This window comes from Dryobates pubescens, chromosome 19, assembly GCF_014839835.1.
Source record: "Dryobates pubescens isolate bDryPub1 chromosome 19, bDryPub1.pri, whole genome shotgun sequence".
Classification (NCBI taxonomy): Eukaryota; Metazoa; Chordata; class Aves; order Piciformes; family Picidae; genus Dryobates; species Dryobates pubescens.
The window spans coordinates 13,492,736-13,517,384 of record NC_071630.1 but is presented as its reverse complement, the minus strand read 5'-3'; the positions used below and the strand labels follow the sequence as shown (position 1 = coordinate 13,517,384).

The following is a 24,649-nucleotide window of genomic DNA, read 5'->3' as shown; positions in this document are numbered from 1 at the left end:
TGCAGGCATGCTGGCAGGGAGTTCTCTTTCAGAAGAGACCAGCCAAATAAAGCAAGCTGATACCATAGTGAACTCGAACTTCACCAGACCCAATTCAAGGGCTGCATGTGTGGAATGGAAATGAAGACAACCCCACTGCTGGTCATGTGATGACCATGCTGTGGTCAGGAGATGAACACGTGCTGTCCATGCAATGGTCACACAGTAGATATGTGATGGTCATACCCCAGCCATGTGATGGTCATTTAGTGGCTCATGCAGTGGTCATGCAGTGGCCATGAGATGATAATTTACTGGCCATGAGGTTGTCACACAGCAGCCATGAGATGGTTGCAGCGTGGCCATGTGATGGTCATTCACTGGCCACACAATGGTCATGCAGTGGCCATGCAGCAGTGGTGCAGTGGCTACACAAACCCTCACAGTGCCAACGCCATGGCCACACAAGTGTTGGTGCTTTGGTCACACTGTGGCCACACGCTGCCTGTGTGGTGGCCATGCAGCTGTCCCACAGCAGCGGTGCCACCCAACACCCCGTCAGCAGCTGTGCCACAGCCATACAGTGGTGTCCCCAGTGGCCAAGTGAGGTGAAGATGAGTAAGACAACAACCACACGGGTGGCAAAGCCTGGCAGAAGGAAGGCAGCTGCCAAGCAGAGTAATGACGCGAGAAGAGGCTGGGCTTTGGCTAGCAGGGAAATTAGCAGGGCTTGTGTTCCCTGGCACACATCATAGTATGACCTGGGGGGAGGAATATTTAATGCTTCCCTCACAGCTGGCACAGGCCCCAAATGTGAGTACCACTCCCATGCACCGCTGTAGAGGAATGGCCCTGCTGGCATTCCCACGGTGCTGGTGTGCCATGCAGTCACTTTAGAGACCCCTATCGTGGCCAAGTGGAGTGGAGGGCACCACAAAGCCAGGCTGAGATAGGCACATAGACTCTGGGGTGCCACAATGTCAGTCCTCACCCCAGCTCTCTGCAAACACTCCCACTCTGCTTCAGCCCCAGCCCCTACTTGTTCCCAGCCCTGACCCCACCTCACCCAAACATCTCCCAGCCCCTTGCATCCCCCCGAAACACATCGACAACCACCCCCAACTCTGCAACCCTCAGTCTTCAGCATCTCCAGCCCCTTGTGAACCCTGAGACGTCTGCAAACCCCAGCCTGCTTCACCCACCAAGTCCCACGCACCCTCTACAGCGCCCCCCGCCTCCTGCCCCCTCCCCCGGTCCCCATGAAGGCCCGTGTCCCTGTGCCCCCAGGATGCCGTGAAGCCACCCATGCCCCTGCGAGTCGGGTGCCGTGACCCCGCGCTGTTTCCTCTCGGTGTCGTTCAATTCATTGTCCTCGAACACAAATCCCCGGTACTGTTCAGCATCCCTAGTGCCGTGCAGCACCCCCGGTGCCGTCCAGCCCCGTGTCAGCCTCCCGATGCTGTGTCCTCCCCCTTGTCCACATACACCCCCGGTGCCGTGTAGCCCTCCGGAGTCGTGTAGTCTCCGTACACCCCCCGGTGCCGTTCAGCCTCCTATGTCCCCGTTTACCCGCCCCGTGCCTTTCAGTCCCCCGTTGCTATACACCCCCCGGGGTCCCCGTACATCTCGGTGTATGTGTCCCCCCCACCTTCCCCAGTCTCCCCCATCCCCCGGGGGGTCCCCGCTCCGGTGGCAGCGGCGGCGGGGCGCCCCCTGCCGGGCCCGGTAGAGCCCCGTCTAAGGCAGCGGCGCGGGCGGGCGTTGCTCACTCCGGGGCGGGCGGCGGCGGCGGCGGCAGCGGCGGCGGCGGCAGCGACGGGCGCTGCGGGCGGCCCGGCCCGGCACGAAACGCGGCCGCGGGTCCCCCCATGGCCGCGACGCGGGGCCGGAGGATGCGCCGCCGGACAACGAGGAGGGGGTGAACCGGCCCCGCGGATTTACCGCCATCTCCACACCAGCCCTTCACCGCTTCTACCGGTTGAGGGGAGGGAGGGGGGGGAAAGACGTTTCGACCCCCCCTCCCGGGGCTGGCGGCCCCCGGTGGCCCCGGGAGCGGCGAGAGGCGGCGGGCAGGTGCCGGAGGCAGCTGCCGCCGCGGGGCCCCGTTCCGACCGCGCCGCCCCTAACGGGGCCACCGGGACCGCCGCCGCCGGGGGCCGCTGCCGGTTCTGCCCGCTCCCACCGGTCACTACCTTGGGACTTAACTCACGCTTCCGCCACTCCTCAGGACGGTAAGTGCCGGCCGCGACCCGGAACGGGGACGGGGAGCCCCCCGGTGCAGGAGGATGCTCCCGGTGGGCAAGAGTCCGGGAGGGACCCGGTGCCCGAAGGATGCTCCTGGTGACAAGGGGAGTCAGAAGGTCCTGGTGCCTAGGGGATGCTCCTGGTGCCCTGGACTCAGAGAAGCTGCCAGTGCCCGGCGGATGCTCTGGGTGCCCGGGAAATGCTCCTACTGAGCAGGCGAGTCGCAGGAGCCTGCTGCCCGGAGGATGCTTCTCGGTGGGCAGGAGTTCGGGAGACTCCCGGTGCACGGGGAGGCTCCCAGGGAGAAGGGTTGGGGATGTTACCGGTGCCCGGGGGATGCTCCCGGTGGGCAAGAGTCGGGGAGGCTTCCGGTGCTTGGGAATGTTCCCAGTGCACAGGCAACAAGGATGCTGCCGGTGACTGGGGGGATGCTCCGGGTGTCGGGGAAGCTGCCGGTGCGCAGGGAAAGGGGATGAGGCGGGTGGCCGAGCCAGTGCGGTCCCCGCCTCCACGATCTCTCCGACCCCGTGTCCGGTCGCTCCCGGGACCCATTGTTAAGGCGGATCGGGACAGGGAGAGCTGGAGCACAGCCGGGACGAGCGGGCACCGAAGCCGCCGTCCATGCCGCGGGCAGTGTTCGGTGCCTTCCCTCCGGTGGGGGCAGGGTAGGAGCCGTCTGTCGCTACCGTTTCCTGGGGCTTAGCCTGCGCTTCCCTCACGGTCCCCGTCCGCGAACCCACGCTAGTTTGTGTGTGTGTGTCCCGGTATCAAATCCTCCCTGGTCGTGGCTCCCCATATCTGCTCAATAGAGAAATGATTTTCATCCTTCAATCCCTCCTCCTCCTAGAGCCAGCCTGCTGGCCCCACATCCCGCTCTGATCCCATCCCGCCCTGGCTCCACATCCCCCTCTGGCTCCTTCACATCTCAGTCTGGCCCCACAGCCTGCTCCTGCTCCACATCCCTATCGAGCCCCACAGCCTGCTCCAGCCACCACTTATTTCCATGTGGAGACATTTCTTGGCGAGGAGGAGCTGAACCATTCGGGATCAGTGTGGGAGGAAATCCAGGGCTGGTTTGGGAAGTTAGAGCCACAGCAGCATGCGTGGACACGGCTCTCTGATGGGGACATGGATCCGTGACGGGATATGAGTCTGTGGTGAGACGTGGGTCTGTGATGGGGACACAGGTCCGTGGTGGGAGCGTGGGTCCGTGACGGGAACGTGGGTCCACGGTGGGGACACAGGACTGTGATGTGGACACGGGTCCGTGATGGGGACGCAAGTCCGTGACAGGGACATGTGCTGCGTCCTTGCGTGTGCCAGGAACGGTTCTGTGGAGTGGAGATTTGGGAAGGAAGTCTGGCTTGGGTAGCCTCCAGCTCTGCCTCCACACTGCTTCTGCTCCTCACCACCATTAATCCAACTCCCTTTGGCAGTGGCTTGGCTTTGCCAGGAGGATGCTTCTGGCAGAGCGATGGTGTGAGGCTGGCAGCTTGGCTGGCACTGTGGCTGACACCACGGCTGGCACCACACTCCGCTGTGGCTCCTCAATCCTCCCCCACCACTCCTGCCCTCATTGCCTCACTGCTGGATGCCGCTTTCGGATGCTGCGGAGCGTGTCTCTGCTTAAACGCACCTTTTTGCTGGATATTGGGATTTTCCCCCTCTCTTAGCCCAGAAAAACTTTACAACTTTGCCCGGCTTTGGGCGAGGAGCTGCCACCAGCGCCGGCTTTCATTTTGTTTTGTTCCCTGGGGGTCACGTGCACGTTGACAGCAGCTTTGAATCCAAGCGATGGTCCCGTCTCCCAGCTCAGAAGGAGCTTTTGAGCTCTTCCCTCTGGTGTTTTCCCTCTGCTCAGGAACAAAGAGATTCCCCCCCCCCCCCCCCGCCCGCCCCCCACCCGCCTTTAATTAAAAAAAGGAATATTCATTCCCCACTCTTTCTCCTCGAAGACGCTCCGTAAACATCCATCAGCTCGGCACCGCGGTGGGGTGAGCTCTGCTATGGTACGGGGCATGGAAATATCGGGGAATCGTCCCAAATCCACGGGGAGGATGCCGAGAGCCCCGCTACCCGTGCTCCTTGGGTGAGCAGCCCCGCGGTGATGAGCTGCCCCCCGGGGCAGGCGCTTGGATCTCCGGATAAGGCTTGTCCCCAGGCGTCCTGTTCCCAGGCAGGTCGGATTGTTGGGTTGTTTTGGTGTTTTGGTTTTGTTTTCCCAGGGAAGTTTGGAGCACGGGTTTTTGCTGAGGCTGGGAGGCAAAGCGGACGTGAACTTGGCTGTGCAAAGGGATTTTTCCCTGCCTGCTGCCTCCCAGCATCCATGCCGGCAGGTAGGGATTTACCCAGGGACAGCCAGATGTCGGGTGTGTTTTGTTTGTGAAACGTGTGGCTGCAGATGTTGGCTTGTAGGGAAGGAAAGCTGAGATGGGGGGTGGGGTGGAGAGGCTGCTCTCCCATGGTGCTGGCACGGGCCGGGTGCCAGGTTTGGGCAGGGAAGCAGCGAGGCCCCGTGTGGGTGCAGGATTTGCCTCTAACGTTGGGAACTTCCAGCGTGCAGGATGGAAAAATCCCCTGTGGGCACTGCTAGGGTGGGCTGCCCACAGCCAGTGTGCTGGGGAGGGTGTTCTGGCATGTCCCACAGGGGACCTGGGATTGGAGAGTCTCTGCTGATATCCCCCACATCCCTTCCCTGTATTATTTTTCCTTCTGAGCCACAGTCGTTTGCCAGCATGGAAAACCCCGGGAAGGAACTGGGCTGCGTGGTGTCCAGCTCTGCCGTGGCAATGGGATTTCAGCTCTGCTCACTGCCAGCAGCAGATTTAAATCCCTCGTGTAGTCTAGAGGTGGTGCAGCTCTGCTCCAGAGTCACCCAGAGAAGGGATGTGGGGTGCTGTGGGTTGCTGCAGGATCCCCAGAGAAGGGAAGCACCCCATTAATGTGTGCTACTTGCATCGCTTAATGGGAGTCGGTGGGTTGCTGGTGAGCTGCTGGTGAAGGCTGTCGGTGGAGCAGGGAGCTGAGCCCTCCTGGAGGACACACACCACTCCCTATGACTGACACCAACGCTGCTTCTGCCCCTGGCCAGACCAGCACAAGGGCTTGGTCAGAGCAGGACCCGATCCTGCAAGCAGGGCTGTCTGGGGCCTTGGGAAGGAGTGAAGAGGGGCAGCCCATGGGTTGCACCATTGAGCTTGGGGGCAAACTGGGCTTAAAAGCAGCTCCTGGGTTCAAGGGGATGTGGGCTAGATGCTGCAACCCCAGCTTGTCCTTCCCAAGCTGGACTGTGGGTGGGAGCCGGGTAGCTGCCCCACCAGGCTGGGGACAAGGAGTCCTCAAGCTGGGGCTGGTCCTTGCGGTCTTCCTGATGGCCAGCACGGGATGACACCAAGCTGGTGGCAGGGAGGGAACCCTCCCTGCCAGGGCACTGCTGCCATTGCTGCCATTGCCTGCTTCAGGGGTTATTTGTAGGTTTCCTGAAGCCTGTTTTCTGCCCTCCTTCCCAGGGCGCTCAGGCTCCCCAGGGGCAACCCCACCTTGACAAGCCCACAGCTTTCTTTGGCAAGATGCTGACCAACACTTCCAGAAAACATCCAAAGGATTTCCTGTTTATTTTGCAAAATTCTCATTCTTATATTTTATTTATTTCCCCCCCCCCCACTGTGTTGTTTGATTCGATCTCACACAGGCGAAATCACCTCGAAATGGAGCCCATGGCTCCAAACCAGACAAAGAAGCAGAAAGGCAGCAGCCTGGAGGCTGCAGGGATGCAGGGTTGGATCCAGCACCTCCTGGAGATGTCACCATCCTGGCATCTGTGGAGCAGGATCTGGCCCAGGATCCCTGGGGAGCCGGTGGTGCCTTGACATTCCCACGCTGCAGGGACCTTGCAGGGAGCTTCCCCCCACCACCACCTGCCTCCCTGGTGCTGGTGTGGGGAGGAGGATGTTCTTCCCTTCCCCAGCCACCCTCAAAATACCCCAAAGTCTGCTTCTGCCACTTGTCCCCACTCTAGCCATCAAGGATGCCTTTGGGCACAGAGAACATCCAGCTCTGCAGCTGGGGCTGGGTTGGGGTGTGTGTGAGGGGGGCTGATTTGGGGGTTGGGTTTATGGGGCATTTTGGGGGGACCATTTTTGGGATGTCCCTTTGACAACATGTTGGTGGATCTGCCGTGGTGAGGCTCCCACAAACCTTTGCCACTTGGAGGCGGTTGGCAACCTGATCTAGTGTGAGGTGTCCCTGCCCATGGCAGGGGGCTTGGAACTAGATGATCCTTGAGATCCCTTTCAACCCTGGCAATTCTGTGATGCTATGTGAGTGTTTGCTGGATGAGGGTGGTTCTGGCTGCAGGGACCTCACAGGGAGCTCCCTGTCCCGGTGCATGTGTGGGGAGGGAGATGTTTTCCCTTCCCTGGTCACCCCACAAAATGCCCCCAAAGTCTGCTTGTGCCACTCCAGCCTTCAAGGCCAACTTCAGGCACGAGCACCCTTGTGCAAATGGCAGGAAAAAATTGGGTATTTTAGCCTGAATCTCTCTGTGCCCACAGAGAGCTTTCAGCTCTGCAGCCAGGGCATTGTACTGCTTTGGGGAGTCTGGGTTTGGGTGTCTGCTTTTAGGAGATTGGGCTTGGGGGTCTGGCTTCGGGGTTACCCCTTTGGCAATGTGTTGGTGGATCTGCTGTGATGATGAACCCAAAACTCTTGCACCCAGGAGGTGGTTTGCAGCCAAGGTGTGGGTGTTTCCTGGGCGGGGGGGCGCAGCTCCAGCCACTGTTGCTGGTTCCCACATGCCTTCAGGTGTGCCCAGGCTGGCTGTGGCATGCTGTTTACCCCCAGTGTTTAGCCAGTATATTTAATTTCCAGGGACATAAGGCAGCTGGGGAGCAGTGAGGGTGTGTGTATGTGTGCCCACCTCCTGCTGCTGGCAGGATGGGTGGCACCAGGCTGGCACGCTACGGGCAGCAACCGCAGCAGATGCTGTGCCTTGTCTGAGGGGTTCAGCCGGATTCGTTGGCCGTCCTGCCACTCCTCCAGCACCAGTGGCTCAAGGAACCTTCCCTCCTCAACCCCGGGGCCATTGCATGGTGGGGACCCCACTTCCCAGCTCCTCTCCACGCTGGCTTGGCCACGTTGCCGCCAGCCGCTGTTGACTCACAGGCTGCGACGTGGAGTCGCAGGGCTGAGCCCGAGATGCTTTTCCAGGCGAGGCTGAAATGCACAAAATGTTCGACTTGTAAAATATGTAGCGTGAGAAAATAGCCTTTTCTGCTCTCCTCCTCGCTGCCGCCGCTCCCCTGCCCCATCTGCTCGCTTGGAAAGCTTCCCACAGCCTGAGGGGGGTGGGGGGTGGGAGGGGGCTGCCGGCACACGGGGTCCCTCGGCACTCATCACCAGCTTGGTTTGAGGGTGGCATCCATGCCGTGTCACCGTGCCCAGACTGAGGTGCTGCCTCTTAGCAGCAGCAGGAGGGCTGCGGGAGGTGGCACAGGCACCTGGAGGGACGTGCGCGGTCCATGAGGATGCTGCCCACGGGAAGCCTCCTCCGCCCTCCTTCAGCTTCCTAAGGTTTCTCTCCCTTAGGATATGTTCTGAGAGCAAACATGGTACCAGGAAAACCGGCTGGGCTGTGCCATGGGCACCACAGGGGATGATGCAGGCGGTGCTGGCGTGTCCCGTGGGACCCGGGGTTTCCGAAACAAGGTGGTGTGGGATGGTGCTGGGAAATACCCCAGCAGGCATCCCGGCAGCAGCCGGCTGTGCCGAGAGGGAATCGCCGTGCCGGAGCTGGCCACAAGCCACGGTTTTCACCATCCACCTTAATCCATCATTATCTGGGCACATTTCGGATCCTTGCCAAGAGCAAGGTGGGAAGGAGGGAGGCGGGGGGGGGATTGGGGGGCGGGGGGGGGGGGGATTAGGGGTGGTTGTAAGCATGCTTTCCCTATTCCCCTGCCATCCTTTTTGCTGCCTGTGTGTAATTAACAGAGTAATTAAAAACAGGATGAGTTAATTGGTATTCATTTATGTGGCAGATGTTTTTAATTGAGATACGAAACAATTTACCTGTTTACATAAACAATAGCAAATGAAGGCTTGTAAAACAGTGAGGGTGCTGGGTTTGGGGGGGCTCTTCTGTTGTTGTTTGGAGGAACATCCCACCCATCACCCTCCTGCCTGGACACGCCGGCGCGCTAGGAGCGAGGGCCGGCTGGCACTGCCTGCACGCGGTGAGCCAGGGCAGCAGGCTTGGGTCCCTGGGTGGCTGCTTGTGGCTCAGGAAATGGGGTTTGGGGCGCTGATGTCCTGCATCAAGCCACGCTGGTGCTGTGTGTGGAAGGGGACAAAGCATCGAGGTCCCTGCTGCTGTCCTGGAGCTAAGTGTTGCCCGCGGCACATCCCTCTGGCAATGCCAGATGTCAGCAGGATGCTGGCACTGCTGGTGCACACGACACCGCCAGGGGCTGGGGGCAAAGCAAGTCAAGACGTGCCTCATGGTGAAACCCACTTTCCTCCCAGTGCTGGGTGGGTGGGCAGCATCCCTGTATCATGGGACCTGTCCCAGGACGATTGTGGGCACAGTGAGGATGGCAGAGATGAAAGCTGGCTTTGCAGGCCGGTGCAAGGATGGCAGGTCCTGCTCAGCTGAGCAGCTGAATTAAACCATGGGGGCAATGCCCAAACTCATAGGCTAGTTGGCATGGCATGGTTGCCCATCTTGGGCCAGGCTGGCACCCTTCTCTTGGCTGGAGGAGCAAGACTTGTTCCACCCAGGGCATGAGCATCCTAGCGAGGAGCCCTGCCTGAAGGCAGGAGCGCTGGCAGGGCCCAGGTATGTGGCAGGAGTGGAGCCCACTGCCAATGCTCCCCTGGCACTGCTGGACACACCTGTGTCCCATTGTCCTCACAACAGCCACTGCCTGTGTTGAGAGCTCCCTGTGAAATGTGTCCCCAAGACTGGAGCTGGCCAAGGCTGGGTTTGTTTGCATCTTGTGCAGAGGGTTTAATTAATTGGCTTTGATTGCAAAAGGCTTTGTGGTGGTGAGTGCTGGGGTTTGGATCATGTCCCCCTAGCCTGGCTCCCCAAAATGTGCACATGGGCCATGTTGACAATGGGATAACAACTAGGGGTGGGCAGCAGCCTTTCAACATCCCTCTGCATCCTGCCAGCTTATCTCCAGCAGCCTTCCAGCATTTCTTCAGCATCTCTCCATCATCCCTCTGGATCCATCCACCATCCTTCCAGCATCCTTCCTCCATCTCTCCAGTGTCCCTCCACCATCTCTCCAGCATACTTTCACCATCCCTTTGGCATCCCTCTGAACCCTTCCAGCATCTCTCAGCCACCATACTACTTTTTCCCTGTCCACATGCAACTTGCAACTGGGGATGAGCCACCTCCAGGCTGCCTGCTGTCCCCATCATCCCCACATCCCTGGGGAGAGAATCAGGATGGGTGCAGGGCAGGAGGAAGAGGATGGTTCCCTGCAGCTCCCACCATCTCTGCCAGGCTGGCACATGCACCCAGCTGTGCTGCCTGCCTGCCGGCACTGCACACTTCCCAAACATGCTCCAGCTGGGCCAGCCTGGTCCCTGGCCATCTTCTCAGGGAGTTGTTCTTGGCCCAGTGCAGCAGCAGCTGAGGAGCAGGAATGCTTTGCCTTTGTTTCGGGAGGCAGCCTGGCTTGGGAGGGAGACTGGTGGGAGACGTCGCCTCCAGCATCTGGATTTCATTTGTGGCCATTTGGAGAGCATGAAGGATGCTGGGCTTCTCATTCCCTTTTAACCCCTTCCTCACCCACGATGTCTTGCCCAGCCTGGGAAGGGAGGGCTGTGGTGAGCCATTGCTTTCTGACCAGGCAACTCCCTGCCCCCTCCATCTCCATCCCCATTCCTGGTGCTGGCACATCTCCGGGTGCTGCATCCTGGGGCTGGCACATCCCTATTGCCATCTCTGTTCCTGGCACATTCCTGGGTGCCCCACCCAAGGCTGGCACATCCCTATTTCCATCCCCAGCTGCTCCCTGGCACTGTCTTAAGACTGCAGAGAGCAAAAGCCACTCGCTGCAGCTCATACTTCAGGATGGGGCATAGGGAGAGGCTCTTTGGGGATGTGGGAAACAGCAGTGCCAGGCTGGGTCAGATGTCAGGCCCCAGCCCTTGGCACTGGGCTGCAGGGTGCCATGTGTTGATGCCTGCTGGTGTGCTGGGCTGCAGGGTGTCATGTGTTGGCTAGAGTATACTATGAACTAGTGCCCCCTGGCATACACGGCGCCAACACCCGGCGCTGCTCGGGGTGGGCGCAGCAGGCTCACAAACCCCGGCTGACGGGCAAAGTGGGGTCAAATCAGGCTGTCTCCATCAGCCACCCCTGTGGGCACCATGCCCAGGCCAGGGTGCTGGGGGTTAAACCCTTTGGTGTGACAAATGGGGGTCAGGCGGGGGTGTGCGGGGTCTGGGGTCCGGCATCCGCTGGCCCCAGGAGGCAGGGTGGGGGCCACCCGCTGCCGCCAGCCAAGGAGAAAATACTAATCCTTTTATTTTTATATTATTACTTCTTCATCTGGGCTGCAGAAGCCCTAATGGAAACCAGATGGAGGAAAACAGACACAGCCTCGAGCGGCTGGGACAAATTACCCCAAAGAAAGGGGGGGAAGAAAAAAAAAACAAAGCAAGGGAAAGGGGAAACCCAAAAATTGCAACCCTTTGAGGCATGGTAGGGGAGGGTTGTCTGGAGGGGCTTGGGGGTTGGGTGCCCTTCCCCCCTACAAAAAAAAAAGGTCCCCTTCACCCATCACAGAGCTCGTCTCATCCTCCATCCTGGCAGGAAGCCCAAGATCTGTTTGCTTTAGGCGGTTCTGGGCTTGGGCACAGAAATCCCATCGGATCCGGGGGGTGTCCTTGTGTGGCATGCCCACCCAGTGGTCTTTGGGTTGCAAACACCTTGGGGAAATGCATGGCTTGGAGAAGAAAAGAAAAAAAACACAAACCTGGGAAAAGACAAAAAGCACAGGCAGGCCCTGTTTCCCTGGGTGCTTGATCAGCTGCGTGGAAACTTTCCTGCTGATGGGAAGCTGTGGAGAAGCTGCCGGTGCCAGGAGTGTATCCATGGTTTTCCCTCGGCGTGGGCAGGCGTACAGAGCCAGGACGGTGAGGGGGACAGGGATGGGAATACAGGCAGGGACAGGGGTGTAGACAGATATGGGGATGCAGGCAGGGTTGCTGCCAGGGATGCAGATGGGAAGGGGGATGAAAGTGGGGACAGTGCCAGGGATGCAGGCAGGGATAGGGAGACGAGGCAGGAACCATGCTGAGGGTGCAGACAGGGATGCTGCCAGGGATGCAGATGGGAACAGGGATGGCGCTGGGGTTGCAGGCAGGGATGGGGATGCAGGCAGGGACCGTGCTGAAGGTGCAGGCAAGGATGCTGCCAGGGATGCAAGCTTGAAGAGGAATGCAGGTGGTGACGGTGCTGAGGATTCAGGGATGAGGAACAGGAATGCAGAGAGGGATAATACCAGGGATGCAGATGGGAGCAGGGATGCAGGTGGCAGCAGTTCTGGGGTTGCAGATGAGTACATGAATGGCCCACAGAGACAGAGCCAGGGATGCAGGCAGGGACTGCGCCAGGGATGCAGATGCAGACAGAAGCAAACACCTCACACCTGCAGCTTCATCACTCCCTCTAAGAAATGGCAGAACCAAGCCCACTGGCACAGCCCCTCTGCAGTGCAGCTGCCATGTTGTCCCTGAGCTGCCACACTGTCCCCAGGCTGCTGTGGCTTGTCCCTGTGCCCAGCAGCTGTTGCATGGCAAGCTGGGGCCTTGGGCTGAGCACATGGGTGGTTACAGCACTGGTGACATGAAAGGCGGACACGAAGCCTCAGTGTACCACGTTTGGTGTACAGTGGCCCCCAGTGCCTTGGCAGAGTTGAGGAGGGTGAGGGGATGACAATGGTGCCCATGCAGAGCCCTGTGACATGAGAAGGTGTTGGTTCGGCCTGCTGCAGGCAGAGGAGATGCTAGTTGTGCTTTGTCAAGCTGGGCAGCAGGTCATGCCCAGGGGATGCCAAGCCCAGAAGAGATTAGGTAGGGCACCTGGCAGAGGCAGCCACTCAGTCTGGGACATTCTCTGTGTATGCTTGTGGCTCACCTCTTGCTGTTGGGCTGAATCCTGCTCTGGTGATTACTGGGGGAGGCCTGGAAGGCTGCAGAAGCCTTGCCCAGAGATGGGCACATCCATGAAGAGGACAATAAAAGGTGTTTTTCGAAACACACCTTTTATTTTGGGATGCCCTGTAAAGAAGCTGCTGCTTTACAGCGTGCTGCTTAGTCTTGAGGGTTATCCTGAGGCTGGAGCAGGAGAAGGGAGCAAGAAAAGAGAAGTTGGAACATGCACATCAAGTCATTAAGGTTGGAAAAGACCTCTAAGATCATCAAGTCCAACCTTGTACCCAGCATCTCCATTGACCACTAGACCTAGTCCCTAACTACCACATGTACACATTTTTTCCCACACCTCCAGGGATGGTGACTGCACCACTTCCCCAGGCAGCCTGTTCTAAGGCCCCACCACACCACTCTTTCAGCAAAGACATTTTTCCTGATATCCAACCTAAACCTCCCCTGGTGCAGCTTGAAGCCATTTCCTTTTGCCCTGTTGCTGGTAATCTGGGAGAGGAGGCCAGTACCAGCCTCACTACAACCTCCTTGCAGGGAGCTGTAGAGAGCAGTGTGGTCTCCTCTTCTGCAGGTTAAACTGTCCCATCTCTCCTCATGAGACATGCTCTCCAAAATCCAGGCATCTGCAGGATTACTGTGTGCCATGGGCATGGTGGGATGCTCCCAATGTGCTGCAGCCATCAGGAAGGATGCTGTGGGACCACAATGGTGACTACCTGAGCTTCTGGGCCTTGCCACCATCTCTCCCATCTCCAGGTCCTCCAAGCATGGTCATGGCTGCTTCATGAGCCCTGATAGCATCTTGCTGGGGCTGTGGCCCTGGATTTATTTAGCCAGGACAATGTGCCCTGGCTAAATTAATCCAATTAATCTCACACCAGTTGCAGTGGATTAAGAACAAATATTAGCTGAGAGTTCAGCAGCCTTGCCAGGAGGGGAGTGTGCAGGGGCACAGCAGGGACCCCAGGGCTGGGGGTGGTCATGGTGGCCACTTCCTTCTTTGGCTGGGCTTGCTGGCAGCAGCGACACAGGCTTGGGCACCCTGACAGATCACCACAGCTGCCCACACTTGTGGCCACACATCAGAGCAGCTAGAGGACCAAACCCCTGCAATGCAGCCATGCTGCTGCCATCCCGAGGGGATGGTGCTGGCATGGTGCCCATGGGAATGCCACTGCCAGGTGTTATTTGGGGTGGCAGACACATGGTGGTGGAAGGAGGCAGTGATGTTGGAGGGGAGCCCAGTCAGGTGGTGGTGGGAGCCCTGTGCTCCCTGGTTTGCAGGATCTGGTGTCGTGGGGCTCCCCAGGGCTGACAGGGGACAGTCACTGGTGTGTTGTGCCATCACCACTGCCACCAAGCAGCATCCATAGGGAACTCGGGATTTCCTGAATGGATGCAATCCCTGCATGGCTGCTGGGGATGGTGAGGGGTCAGGAGGCAGCCAGGGATACCCAAGACATGGGCAGGAAGGTGCCAGGATGTGAGGGTGACGGCTTTGCAGGAACACACACGCTGTTTGTGGGCTGGGCTAGGCTGCGCCCTGCGTGAGGGGCAGAGTTGGTGCTGCCGAGGCAGAGTGGTTCCCTACACTCTCCCCACCACCCTGCATCCATGCCGGGCAGTGGGCACCATCCCCAGCCTCCTGCAGGCACGCAGAGCAGCGGGCACCATCCCCACCACCCAAGTTCTGCTCAGAGTGAGGGCTGCTGCCGTGCTGCACTGGGGGGCAGAGCTGCCCAGGCCATCTTGAGGTCCCCAAGGATTCCTTCTGCCCCTGCCTCCCGTTCGGAGGGAAAGCACGGCGCCGCCTGGCACACCTTGCTGACCGCCCTGTGCCCTCTCCCCACAGACAGGGCGGAGACGCAGGCTGCCACCATGCCCGACTCACCAGCTGACGTGAAGACACAGCCCAGGTCCACGCCGCCCAGCATGCCTCCGCCGCCGCCCGCCGTCACGCAGGGAGCCACGCGTCACCCCTCCTTCACGCCGAGCACCAGTGAGTACCGGGCTGCCAGCGTGCATGGGGACAAGGTGCCAGGCAGGGAAGCTGCCAGGCTCCCTTTGCTTCCAGCTCACACACTGCACTGAGGACCCAGGGCATCCGCAGCTCCCAGGGCATCCTCACCCGCCAGGTGGTGCTGGCAGTGACGTGGGGTGGCGTTGTTGTCCTTGCACTGCAGAAGGTCTTTGGGCATCACTCTCCAAGCCTTGGCTCATGCATGTACCTGTGGGGAGCACCAAGGCACTGCCCATCGCCAGCAGTGCTCAGTGAGGTGCTGGGCAATGGGGACATCTGGTGCCCTGCCACACAGTCACCAAATGGTGGCACAGGGCAGTGTGTGCCTCTGGGTGCTGTCTCCTGCTGGGTGGCAGCTGGAGAATGCTGTGGGCTGGGGCAGTCCCCACAGGTTGGCGGTGGCCCTTTTGGGGGTCCTGGGCATGTGGAGGCTTGCCTGCCCATCCATGTGTGACACCTGGCAGTGGCAGGGTGGTGCCATGGCTGGCTGCAATGGCAGGGCCCTCCTTGCCCTGCTCAGGCCTTGGTGTGGTGGCATCAGGGGACTTGATGAGGACTTGACCCCTGAGTCTTCAGTCTGTGCAGCATCAGTGAACTGGGTGAGGCCTGACATGGTAGTTGCACTGGCGACACGTGGGCTTGTTGCATGCTAAGGATTGGTCCTTGTGTGGGTGTCACCTCCCTGGCACAAGGCTGGACAAGGCACACGTGGGACAGGATCACAGAATCACAGAATGTGTTGGGACATAAGGGACTCTCAAAGGTCATCTAGTGCAGCCCCCCTGCAATGAGCATCTTTACCAAGATCAGGCTGCTCAGGTACACATCAAGTTTGACTGTGAACATCTCCCAGAATGTGGCCTCCACCACCTCTCTAGGCAGCCTGTTCCAGTATTTCACTACTCTCATTGAGAAGAACTTCTTCCTAATGTCCAGGGATCCAGGTGGGCAGTGGCTGGGGCTGGTGCCCTCGGCAAGAACAGTGGTGGCCACAGTGACAGGTGCTTCAGTTCCACCAAGATGTATCCTGGGCTCGAGTGCATGTAGGGGTTTTGCTTGTAGCTGCTTCACCCTTGGAAACCCCAAAGGGGAAGAACCCCCCCCAAACCATTCCCTTGAGCTACAGCCCCCTAACAGTCACCCCAGCAGTGCTCCCCATGGTGACCCTGCCTCTTGAATTGGAGATCAGCTTGTGCTTGCTGTGCTCTCAGGGGGCTGGGTTTTAATCGCAGCCCCGTGGCAGATGTGGTGCAGGGCACGGGACTGCAGGTGCAGATAGTAGCTGGTCAGCATCTTTTGGCTGTTCTTGGTCTCAAGGAGTTGTTGCAGGGCTGTACTGCAGGTCCTGAGACGCAGGGAGTGCATTAGATGAGCATCCCCTGAACCCTCCCTCCGGCCACAGCGGGCTGCAGGGAGCCGGCTCCGTCCCGCAGCAGGCGTTGCTGTATGCTGTGCCCACCCTTGAGGAGCACTGCCCGCAGGAGGAAGGGGTGATGCCCTAGCTGGGACCCCTGGGCGAGAGCTGCCCGCTCTGCTCTCTCATCATAGCGTGTTTTATTTTGCTTGCAGATCGAGACGCTGGCCCTCCGACGTTTCTGCCCCGCGGCCGTTTTCATGGTTGCTTGAAATGGTCGATGGTCTGTCTTTGTAAGTAAAATGAAGCACCGGCTCTCATGAGAGACCCGAGCCGCAGCTGCAGGGCCTACAGGGGGCTCAGGCAGGGCTTGCCCCCTCCCCGCCCCCAACGTCAGCCCCTTGCCCTGCCCGGTGGGTCACGGGGATAGGACCCCCGTCCCCATCCCGGCCAAGGGATCTGTCTGAGGGCTAACTTAGTGCCGCACCTGTCACGGGAATAAAAGCAGTTGTGGCCCGGGGTTATTTTGGGCACCTCTTTAGCGGGCGGCTGACCCTGCCTGGCTGGAGGAGCACCAAAGCAGGCAGGGCAGGCAGGGCGGCACAGGCAAGGTTAGTGCGGTCCCGGGTGCCCGGCGGTGCCGTGGGGAAGGGCGCGGTGCATGCCTGGGGGCCGTGCGGTCGGGCGACGGGGTGATGTGTGCTGCCACCCCTGCTGGCCATGGAAAGGTCCCTGAGCTCGTGTGGTCTGTGTGAGAGGGATGGCACCCCCACGCCCCCCCAGATGTCCCCTCCGTGGTCCCCTGGTATGGGGTAGTTCGGGAAGATTCTGTCCTCGCTGCCTGGGCAGCAGGGCTGGAGGCGTCAGCGTGCTGCCAGGATGGGCTCTGTGGGAAATGGCTGCTCCTTGGAGGTGCTGGGCAGCTTCCCATTGGGCAGGATGGAGCCCCTTCTCTTGGCTACCTTGAATGTTGAGCAGCAGGATCAGGCCCTTGCTGTGCTGGGGTGTGCATTGGATCCCATCCCACCCTACAGCCCTGAACAGCACCAAGTGCTGGTCAAGGATGTGACCTCAAGGATGCAGCAGCATCCCAAAGCCTCCCAGGTAGTGGCAGCCCAGCAGTACCCATCAGGATGCTTCATGCCCCCCATCCTAGCCTTGTGCCTGTGGTGCCAGGGCACAGCCACCCGCTCTGACCTCCTGTCTTGTCTCTCTTCACAGTGATGAACGGCAGCAGCCACTCACCAACTGCCATCAACGGGGCCCCATCCACCCCCAATGGGTTCAGCAACGGGCCGGCCACCTCCTCCACCGCCTCCCTGTCCACCCACCAGCTGCCCCCAGCCTGTGGTGCCCGCCAGCTCTCCAAGCTGAAGCGTTTCCTCACCACACTGCAGCAGTTTGGCAATGACATCTCCCCTGAGATCGGGGAGCGGGTGCGGACCCTCGTCTTGGGCCTCGTGGTATGTGTGAGGGGGGGCTTGGGGGGCTGGGGGGCGATGCTGTGGCTGGGGTCCTGTGTTTACCTTTTGGGCTGGAGATCATAGAGTCATAGAATTGTCAGGGCTGGAAGGGACCTCAAGGATCATCTAGTTCCACCCGCCCCTGCCATGAGCAGGGACACCTCACACTGCAGAAGGTTGCTCACAGCCACATCCAGCCTGGCCTTAAAATCCTCCAGGGATGAGGCTTCCACCACCTCCCTGGGCAACCTGTGCCAGTGTCTCACCACCCTCCTGGTGAAGAATTCTTTCCTAACATCTAATCTGAATCTACCCATTTCTATTTTTATTCCATTCCCCCTAGTCCCATCATTACCTGACACTTTGAAAAGTCCCTCACCAGCTTTCTTGTAGCCCACTTCAGATACTGGAAGGCCACAATCATAGAAGAGGTTGGCAAAGACCTCAAAAGATCATCAAGTCCAGCCATCAACCCAACACCACTGTGCCCACTAAGCCCTAAGTGCCCTGTCTACGTGTTTCTTGAACACCTCCAGGGATGCTGACCCCACCACCTCCCTGGGCAGCCTGTTCCAGAGCCTGACCACTCTTTCAGTAAATAAATTTGTCCTAATGCCCAACCCAACCTCTCCCCACAGAACTCCACGCTCACCATCGAGGAGTTCCATGCCAAGCTTCAGGAGGCCACCAACTTCCCTCTGCGACCCTTTGTCATCCCCTTCCTCAAGGTGGGTGCCATGGGAACATCAGGAGTAGCATCAACACCACCTGGAAAGGGAGATTTGGGAGGTGGTTTTGAGAGAGTGAGGGCTGACAGCTGCCTGTGGGGCTGCCCACGTGCCCCTGATCACACGTGTCCCCTCACACGTGTGGAGTCACATGAGGCCAGGGCTGTTTGCAATATCTCAAGGGGTTCAGCCCAGCTCTTAGCCATTAGGAATTCTTTAACAGTTGTTCACCTTTTTTTTGGGGGGAGGGTTTACTTTTTAATTTGCCTTTTAATTTCATGTTGACTCGGCACTGTCACCCCACTCCGGATTCGCCGAGTGCTGGCACCAGTGCTGCTGGCAGATGTTCCAGCCCGGAGTCTCTTGCCCCTCGTTAGCATAGAAATTACAAAACCCCTGCAAAGATAGCTCCTTTCCCACCTTTCCTCAGAAGATCCCCGCATCATGAGGTCCTGATAACTCAGGGTGGGCTGGGAGCCATCCCTGCTGTCCCACTGCCAAGTGCATGGCGGCCCAGCCGGACGCTCTGGCACCCTGCTTCCAGCTGTTCCCACCGCAGGCTCCAGATGTTTCTCATTATCCCAAGTGCAGCCAGCCGGGCTCGGCATGCTTCCCAGGCTCAGGGCTTGCTGGGTTTGTGGGCTTGTTCCATCTTGGCTGGGGAAGGGGAGGGTCCAGCCCTGCTCGCTGCAGCGTGCAGCTCCAGCTCCGTCAGTGGCCAACCTGGCTGGGGGATGGAATTGTGGAATTGTTTTGATTGGCAAAGACCTTTAAAGTCATTGAGTCCAGCCATAAATCCAGCACTGCCAGGTCACCACTAAATTATGTCCTTCAGTGCCACATCTTCACAGCTTTGAAACCCCTCCTCCAGGGATGGGGACTCCACCACTGCCCTGGACAGCTTGGTCCTACCCTCAAGAGGAAGAAATTGTTCCTCATATCCAGCCCAAACCTCCCCTGGGGCAACCTGAGTCCGTTTCATCTTGCCCTATGGCTTGTTACTTGGGAGAAGAACCAACCCCCCCTGGCTCCAACCTCCTTTCAGGAATTTGCAGAGAGTCAGAAGACCTCCCTTCAGTCTCCTTTTCTCCAGGCTGAACAACCCCAGTTCCCTTAGCTGATCCTCACAAGACTTGATCTTGAGCTTCATTGCCCTCCTCTGGATGTGCTCCAGCACCTCAATGCCCTTCTTGCAACAGAGGGCCCAAAACTGTATCAAATATTTGAGTTGTGCCTCACCAGTGCCAAATCCAGGGGGACAATTCCTGTCCTTGTGCTGCTGGCCACACTGATCCAAGCCAGGAAGGCTCTGCAAGCCCCACCACGATACAGGAGGGCTCAGTGAAAGCTATGCCCATGTCAGCATGTGGCTGAACCATGCAGGGTGACACGTGTGTCCCCAAGCTGACCTGGGAAAATGGGGTGCCAAGGTTGTCCCCTTGGGGTGATGAGTAGGACCTCAAAGGGAAGGGTTTGGGGCTGTGGGTGAAGCTGGAGTCCTGGGCTTGGGGGATGGTCTGTGGGGCTGTGGATTGGACTCTCTCCCCTCTCACAGGCCAACCTGCCCCTGCTGCAGCGGGAGCTGCTGCACTGCGCCCGCATGGCCAAGCAGACCCCAGCCCAGTACCTGGCCCAGCACGAGCAGCTGCTGCTGGACGCCAACACCTCCTCCCCCATCGACTCCTCCGAGCTGCTCCTGGAGGTGGGCGAGAGCGGCAAGAGGAGGACACCAGACAGGTGAGAACCAGGAGGGATGCATGTGGGGGTATTTTTGTGGAGAATACATCCCTGCCACCCCATCCTGGGGTGGTGGATGCTGATACTCAGCACAGACCAGTCTCCCCTCCTCCACCTAGGACCAAAGAGAACGGTTTGGACCGAGACCCTCTGCACCCCGAGCACCTCAGCAAGCGGCCGTGCACCATGAGCCCAGCTCAACGCTACAGCCCCAGCAATGGGCTGAGCCACACCCCCAATAACGGGCTGGGGCACCCCCCCAATGCCCCCCCTTTGCCCCAGCACTACCGGCTGGAGGACATGGCCATGGCACACCACTACCGTGACACCTACCGGCACCCTGACCCCCGGGAGCTCCGCGAGCGCCAGCGGCCAGCCGGTCAGTTGGGAGAATCTCCTGTGGGCTGAGGGGGTGGGCAGGGGTTTGGGGAACCCTCCTCCAGAGGAGAGGAGTGACCCCCAACTTGTGTTTTCTTTGCAGCAGTGCACGGGACACGGCAGGAGGAGGTGATTGACCACCGGCTCACCGACCGGGAGTGGGCAGAGGAGTGGAAACACCTCAACAATGTATGTAGTGTCCCCCCAAGGCCGTCTCATCTTTGACCACCCCCTGCTTTGCCCACCTTCCCCATAATGTCTTTCCCAGGACTTATCTTCAGAGTATTTAGAGGCTATGGAGGGGACTTGAGGGTGCTGGGAGGGTGAAAAGCTGGAGTGGGCACCAAATTCTTACAGCCCAGAACCAGCTATATCCTGGGCTGATCCTCAGCAGTGTGGGCAGCAGGTGGAGGAAGGGGATTCTGCCTCTTTGCTCTGCTGAGACCCGCACCTGCAGTGCTGGGTCCAGCTCTGGAGTCCTCAGCACAGAAGAGATGTGAACCACAAAGGAGAGGAGACCACAACAATAATGGGGGCTGGAATCCTCCCTGCTGTGAGGATGGGCTGAGAGAGTTGGGGTTGTTCAGCCTGGAGGAGGCTCAAAGATGCCTTCTTGAAGCTTTATCATATATAAAAGAGATGGAGACAAATTTTCAACCAAGACCTGTTGGACAATGGGCAATGGTTTAAACTGGAAGAGGGTGGAGCTGGATAGGACCAAAGGAAGCAATTTTTGACTATGAGGGTGGTGACATACTGGAACAAGTTGCCTAGAAAGGTATGAGATGCCCCATGCCTGTCCCTGGAAACATTCCAGGTCAGGCTGTAGTTGCAGATGTCTCAGCTGACTACAGGGGGTTTGGATTAGATGACCTTTAAAGGTCCCTTCCCACCAAGCCAGCCCATGATTCCACAATCTCTTCAGCCGGACTGGCACACCAGCTCTGGCACAGCCCAAATCCCTCCCCTGGCACCACGGGCCCCCAGCTACTTGCTGCAGAACCCACTGTAACCCTGACATTGCCCCCACCCCTCCAGCTGCTGAACTGCATCATGGACATGGTGGAGAAGACGCGGCGGTCGCTGACGGTGCTGCGGCGGTGCCAGGAGGCCGACCGGGAGGAGCTCAACCACTGGATCCGGCGCTACAGCGACGCCGAGGACATGAAGAAAGGCAGCCCCCCCTCGGCCCGCCCCCACAACAGCTCCTCCGCCTCCGAGGCTCCCCAGTTAGGTATTGACCCCCGGGGCCGCCCGGGGTGCTCATGCCGGTTCCCCGGGGGTCCGGTGCTGCCGGTGGGGTGGGTTCCAAGGGGATGACATCTCCTAACAGCATCATCTCCCCATCTCCTTCATAGATGCTCACCGGGAGTTCACACCACGGCCCCTCTCCGGGTACATGCCAGAGGAGATCTGGAGGAAGGCTGGTGAGTGTGTGGTGGGCAGCCGTCGGTGTGCCACATGCCCTCCCAGCTCTCTGTCAGAGCGCTGGTGAGACTGAAGGGAGGGGAGAGGGCTCAGGGTGGGTTTGTGGCTGAGGAGCCAAGGTGGAGGTGTCAACACACTATGCTTGGCCACCTTCCTTCCAGAAGAAGCTGTGAACGAGGTGAAGCGCCAGGCCATGTCTGAGCTGCAGAAGGCCGTGTCGGACGCCGAGCGCAAAGCCCACGAGCTGATCACCACGGAGAGAGCCAAGATGGAGAGAGCCCTGGCTGAGGCCAAGCGCCAGGCTTCCGAGGATGCCCTCACCGTCATCAATCAGCAGGAGGACTCCAGCGAGGTAGGGAACAGGGTTGGTGACTATAGGGGGTATGGGATCTGCTTCTTTTGCAGTTGGGTTTGCAGCATGTGCTTGTGGGCATGGGTATGGGGGCGGAGGGGGAGCTGCAGCAACACCCCGGGGTGGGTAGAAGAGGGGGTTTCCTGCTCCTAGCTGGGGATAGCCCAGGATGTGGAAGCATGGTCTGAGATGATGTGCATGGTCTGAAATGATGTGTATGGTCCAGGATGGGGATACATGGCCTGAGATGAAGAAGTGGTTTTAGCCAGGTGGGGATTGGTCTCTTCTCCCAGGCAACCAGCAACAGAACGAGAGGACACAGTCTCAAGCTGTGCAGGGGGAAGTTTAGGCTTGATCGTAGAAAGAAGTTCTTCACAGAAAGAGTGATTGGTCATTGGAATGGCCTGCCCAGGGAGGTAGTGGAGTCACCATCACTGGAGGTGTTTAAGAAAAGCCTGGATGGCTTGGTGCCATGGTCTAGTTGATTAGATAGGGATGGGTGATCGGATGGACTTGATGATCTTGGAGGTCTCTTCCAACCTGGTTGATTCCATGATTCTCTGTGATTCTGTGAAGTGTGGTCCAGGATGGAGGACCACAGTCTAGGAGAGGAGTGCATAATCCAGGGAGGAAAAGCACAGTCTGGGATGGTGGTGCATGGACAGGGATGTGTGGTCTATGATGATATGTGTGGTCCAAAATGCAGATGCCTGGTCCAGGGGCATGATCCAGGATGCAGGGGCATGATCTGGGATGTAGATGCATGGTCTGAGATGTGGGTGCATGGTCTAGGGTGAAGATGCATGTTCTGTGGTGTGGATGCATGGTCTGGAATGATGTGTATGATCCAAGACACAGGTGCATGGCCTGGGATGTAAGTGCATGGTTTGACAGGCAGGTGCATGGTCAAGGATCATGTGTATGGTCTGGCATGCAGCTGCAGGTCTGGGATGGGGGTGCATGATCTGGGATGTCGTGCACAGTCCAGGCTGAGGATGTATGGTCCAGGGATGAGAATGCATGTTCCAATGCAGGGGTGTGTGGCCCAGGGTAGGAGCGAGTGGATCAGGATGGGGTGCACAGTCCAGAACTGGGATGCACAACCCAGGGCTGAGGTTTGCCTTCACCTCTCCTCAGAGCTGCTGGAACTGTGGGCGCAAAGCAAGCGAGACCTGCAGCGGCTGCAACACCGCTCGCTACTGCGGCTCCTTCTGCCAGCACAAGGATTGGGAGAAGCACCACCACGTCTGCGGGCAGACTCTGCAGGGGCTGCCGGCCCCCACCGCCCCCACTGCCGGCGTGGGGCTACCGCCAGGTCCGTGCCAGCCCGACGGCATGGCCGGCATGGCCAGCAGCCCCAGCGAGGCGGGCTCGGCGGCCGCATCCCGCGCCGGCACGCCGGCAACTCCGGCTCCCCTGGAGAGCGCGTCCCGTTGAGCCCGGCCGCTGCCACCACCGCTGCTACCGCCGCTCTCCAAGAGACACAGACTGCACTGGGTGCAACTTCCTCAGCTACCTGACTCATGTGACCTCCGAAACGACCTCTCTAGCTCTCACAAATAATCCTCAACGGATCCTCAAACTGGGCTTTAAGTGGAGTTCAGGCAAATACCGGTCTTCTCTGTTCTCTCTTCGGTCTTTCTTTTGGCTTTTGCATTTTTTAACGGATTGGGGAATTGTGGTTCAGGGTTTGTTTGGGGTTTTTTTTTGTGTGTGGGGGGGTGTTTGGTGGGTTTTTTGATTGGATTTTTTTTTTTCCTTCCCCACCCCCCCCACCTTTTTGTCTTTTTGGATGAGAGATTTGGCTGCAGCTTCACCACACAACGACGACGTGGGGGAGATACCAAGCCAGGCCCTGACCTGCCGTGGGGCTCGCTTTTTTGTTGTTGTTGTTGTTGTTTTTAATCTCAGCTTTCTAAATTTTCCCCCCCTTCCTTTTTTTTTTTTTTTTTTTGTGTTTGTTTTTTTTTTTTGGTGGGGGTTTTTTGTTTGGTTTTTGGAGGTTTTTTTGGCTTTTTTTTCTTTGGTTAAAAAATAATAAAGAAAATAAAAAAGAAAACGTCGGACTCTGGCTTTAAGTAAGAAATTGTAAAAAGAAAAAAAGAGAAAAAAAAAGGATTAAAAAAAAAAACCAAGAAAAAAAAACAGGAAAAAAAAAAAAAAAAGGAAGAAGAAGAAGAAAAGAAAAGAAAAGAAAATGAAAGAAAAGAAAAGAAAAATCCAAAAAGCAGACGCCGCCAAGTCGAGCCGCGTGACGGACGCTCCTCACCTGTAACTACCTTTGCTAGCTAGCCAAGAACAGACCAGACTCACCTCTGCTCCAAAGGAAATCCAAAACCAAGGAAGATCCAAACGTCTCTCCACTGCCAAAGTTCGTTTCGTTCTGTTGTCGTTTCCTTCCCCTCCCTGCAAGGCTGGACGGATGCGCCCCCAGGGGCTTTAAAGAGTTTTTATTCAAATAAAGCAAAAAAGAAATAAATAAAGAGGGTTTTTTTTTTTGGGGGGGGGGGTTGGGTGGGGAGGGGAGGGGGGTGGGAGAGGGTGAGGTTTAAAGTGAAGCTCCCCACCAGGTGTGTGTGGAGGGAGGGGGAGATGGTGTCTGAGAATCGCCCTGGCCGGGCGCAGCTGGAGCCGGCACCTCTCTACCTCTGCCCGCCGCCACCCAGGGAAAAGAGAATGGAAAAAGAGGATAATAAAAGAGATAAAAAGACAGATTTTTGGGGTTTCTCCCTTCTTGAAGCCGTCAGGGGGCTACCCGTGGCTGGACATTCCCAATCCCTC

At 58.4% G+C, this 24,649-nt stretch overlaps 1 protein-coding gene across 3 annotated transcripts; it reads left to right on the top strand.

The window, feature by feature from the left end:
• The first annotated feature begins 1,766 nt into the window (after positions 1–1,766).
• CBFA2T3 (CBFA2/RUNX1 partner transcriptional co-repressor 3) lies at positions 1,767–23,559 on the top strand. 3 transcript variants are annotated; one of them, XM_054170030.1, is made up of 12 exons: positions 1,767–2,210; positions 14,261–14,407; positions 15,998–16,075; positions 17,004–17,245; positions 17,884–17,973; positions 19,529–19,710; positions 19,830–20,089; positions 20,192–20,277; positions 21,127–21,322; positions 21,447–21,515; positions 21,678–21,868; positions 23,006–23,559. In XM_054170030.1, the coding sequence occupies exons 2-12, from the start codon at positions 14,287–14,289 to the stop codon at positions 23,303–23,305; spliced, it is 1,815 nt and encodes a 604-aa protein (XP_054026005.1). In that variant the 5' UTR covers positions 1,767–2,210; positions 14,261–14,286; the 3' UTR covers positions 23,306–23,559. The 3 variants fall into 3 exon arrangements, with proteins under 3 accessions (XP_054026005.1, XP_054026006.1, XP_054026004.1); XM_054170029.1 differs by lacking the exon at positions 1,767–2,210 and adding an exon at positions 4,167–4,232; XM_054170031.1 differs by lacking the exon at positions 15,998–16,075.
• The last annotated feature ends 1,090 nt before the right edge of the window (positions 23,560–24,649 follow it).